General features: G+C 36.6%; 1 protein-coding gene across 2 annotated transcripts in view; it reads left to right on the top strand.

Annotated features, from left to right (window-relative positions):
- The window catches only part of LOC125031838 (tRNA (cytosine(38)-C(5))-methyltransferase-like), a 29,728-nt gene extending 27,875 nt beyond the window's left edge, over positions 1 to 1,853 (top strand). For both annotated transcript variants that reach the window (XM_047622810.1, XM_047622811.1), the window contains exon 6: positions 1,110 to 1,853. In XM_047622810.1, coding sequence (XP_047478766.1) covers positions 1,110 to 1,727 — 618 coding nt within the window. In that variant the 3' untranslated portion in view covers positions 1,728 to 1,853. The remainder of the gene's footprint in view (positions 1 to 1,109) is intronic.
- Positions 1,854 to 2,500: the final 647 nt, after the last annotated feature.

A 2,500-nucleotide genomic window follows, 5' to 3' on the forward strand; every position in this document is an offset into this window, starting at 1 on the left:
CCTATCGGATCCGGTTGTGTCACGGCAATCAAATCCCCTAAAATCTAGGCATTAGGCTTACGCGAGTGGCTGCTCTGCTGAGTGACTGCTTCAGTCACTCAACAGAGCAGCCACTCGTGTAAGCCTAATGTAGGCGTAGCGCAGACGAGAGTCTGTGACTCCTATTTGTAATTATTTACTCTTTTTATTTATGCACAGGAGTTTTTAGCTTTTTGACTATTTCCATATATGCCATTTGATTTGCATTATCCAGATGATAGTAGTTTTTTTTTTTTCTTTGCACAGACTCTAATCATCTCTCTATGTAATCTTGGTGACACTTTGTTATTTGTGTCATTTAAAATCTTTACGTAATATACAATTTTCTGTAAAACAACCTGTGTCTCTGCTCACAGCGCCAAGAATTCAATACTGAGCATGGAAATAACGACCCCTATGGGGCCGGCACTCTTCCAGTTACCGCTCATGGACATTTCATTCCACACTTATACATTGATGGGAATAATGCAAAGTTACCAAATGAGTAAAATAAACCTCCCAATTGGTTTGTGCACTTGTGGTGAGTTCTTTCCATCACCCCGGCTTTTAGCCACAATGCTCATGAAGGCAAGCTTGCGTCACCAGGCCTTACTGCCAGATTTTCCCGTGATAGCATGTACACGTCACCCACCCCTCAACCCTGATTTTTTCATGACGTGATGGTCACATCACCCGGATCCAAGGGGTTAAGTAAACTTAATTTGTGACTGTTATATCCTATATTTAGACAACTTATCCTAATAATGAGGATTTCGCTATATGGAGAGGTACTAGTTTTTAGTAATAAATTATCTTATACTGAAGCATGTACTAATAGAGATTCAAAAAGATTTTTGGATTTTCTCCCCCATAATCATGAGAAATGTGTATAAATTTACTGCTTAGTGAGGAGACCCTATTTCTGCCCCATGTGCATGTCTGGTTAGATAATGTATTCTTGGATAAAGCCCATACTCTTTGGTTTTGTACCTTGCATAGTGCAGAAAACATTTTGGTCCCTTTTATAGGTCATATTAAAGTATTGATTCTATAGATGACAAACTAATGCTTTGTAATTTCTATTTTTCCAGGTTTTAAATCAGCTGCCTTTTTGCCTCTGTTGTAAAGCACAAGAGAGTGTTCCTAGCAGAGAGGGTCTGTGTCAGGATTGCAACAAGCACATTTTGCCATCACTACAATACTTGTTGCACAAGTTTCACTCGTCACGGAATGCAGATTGCCTTCAAACATCTACCTCCTTCAGAGATATAGAACCTTCGCTCTCTCATTACCTTGAAAAAGATGGAAACATAGAGCCATATCTACTCAGCACCAAAGTCTTACAGAAATATTTTATGATCCTAGACATAGTTACAAGCCAGTCCAAAAGATCCTGTTGCTTCACCAAAGGCTATGCTCATTATGTTGAGGGAACTGGGTCTATAGTGCAGCATAACACTGATATTTCAATGCCAGAGATTTACGCCGAGGTTCAGAAATTATCACCAGATGACCCTGAACGAGTTAGGTTATTGCAGAGCCTTCAGTTGAGATATTTCACTCCTGAGGAAGTAACGAGATTAATGTGTTTTCCAAACTGGTTTAAGTTTCCACCTTCAGTGACCAAGAAACAGAAGTACAAAGTTTTAGGTAACAGTGTTAATGTATTGGTTATTACATCTCTCTTACTAATTTTAGTTGAAAGTTGACAAAAAAAATGTTTCTAATTCAATGTTTATTCTTTGTCAGTGTCTTTTTCTGTCTTGAAGATGCTGAGTGAGTGGGTGGTTGTTTGAATGCATTGAAATTTTTATTAAAGATTCATTTATATAGAAGTTTTGTTTTTTATTATTCCCTCTCAGTTTAATGGTTGGTGCGTTTAGAAAAAAGAAAGTGGTTGACTGATAATAGAATTCTACAAAGATTCAAAGAAAAATGCTAGTGGATTTGAAGATTGGAAATAGGAGAGGCATCAGAGATGTTATCTGTTAACCCAATGACTTTGTGTTTATGTACTTTCCCATGTAGTTTTTGTGAATTTTGTTACATACAGATGGCTCCACATGTGTATCAGTAAGCCCTAGTGACTGCACCTGATATCCCTATTCCTTGAATTTGCAGGAACTTGTGTTTTTCTTTCTAATACTATTAATATTGACATTATTATTTTATTTATATTATGATTATTAAATTATTGATATATTAATAACAGTAAAAAAAAATAAAGTAATACAAATGAAGCTGTCAAAAAATCAAGGAAAAGGGTAAACCATGAGATAACTAAGACTTATAACTGATACCTTGGAGGCTAAGCACTTGTAGAGCCATCTTTGTCTAAAGACAATGGATGAACTTTTATTACAGCGGGCATGGTATTGTAGTCTTGTCATCTGTGCCAATAAGGTTAACAGTGTCATGAAAAGAAAGTCTTTTGGAATGTGAAAATTCATACTGAGAAATAAATACGAGCTGAACAGCAGTG

This window comes from Penaeus chinensis, chromosome 13 (genome assembly GCF_019202785.1).
Source record: "Penaeus chinensis breed Huanghai No. 1 chromosome 13, ASM1920278v2, whole genome shotgun sequence".
In the NCBI taxonomy this organism is placed as follows: domain Eukaryota; kingdom Metazoa; phylum Arthropoda; class Malacostraca; order Decapoda; family Penaeidae; genus Penaeus; species Penaeus chinensis.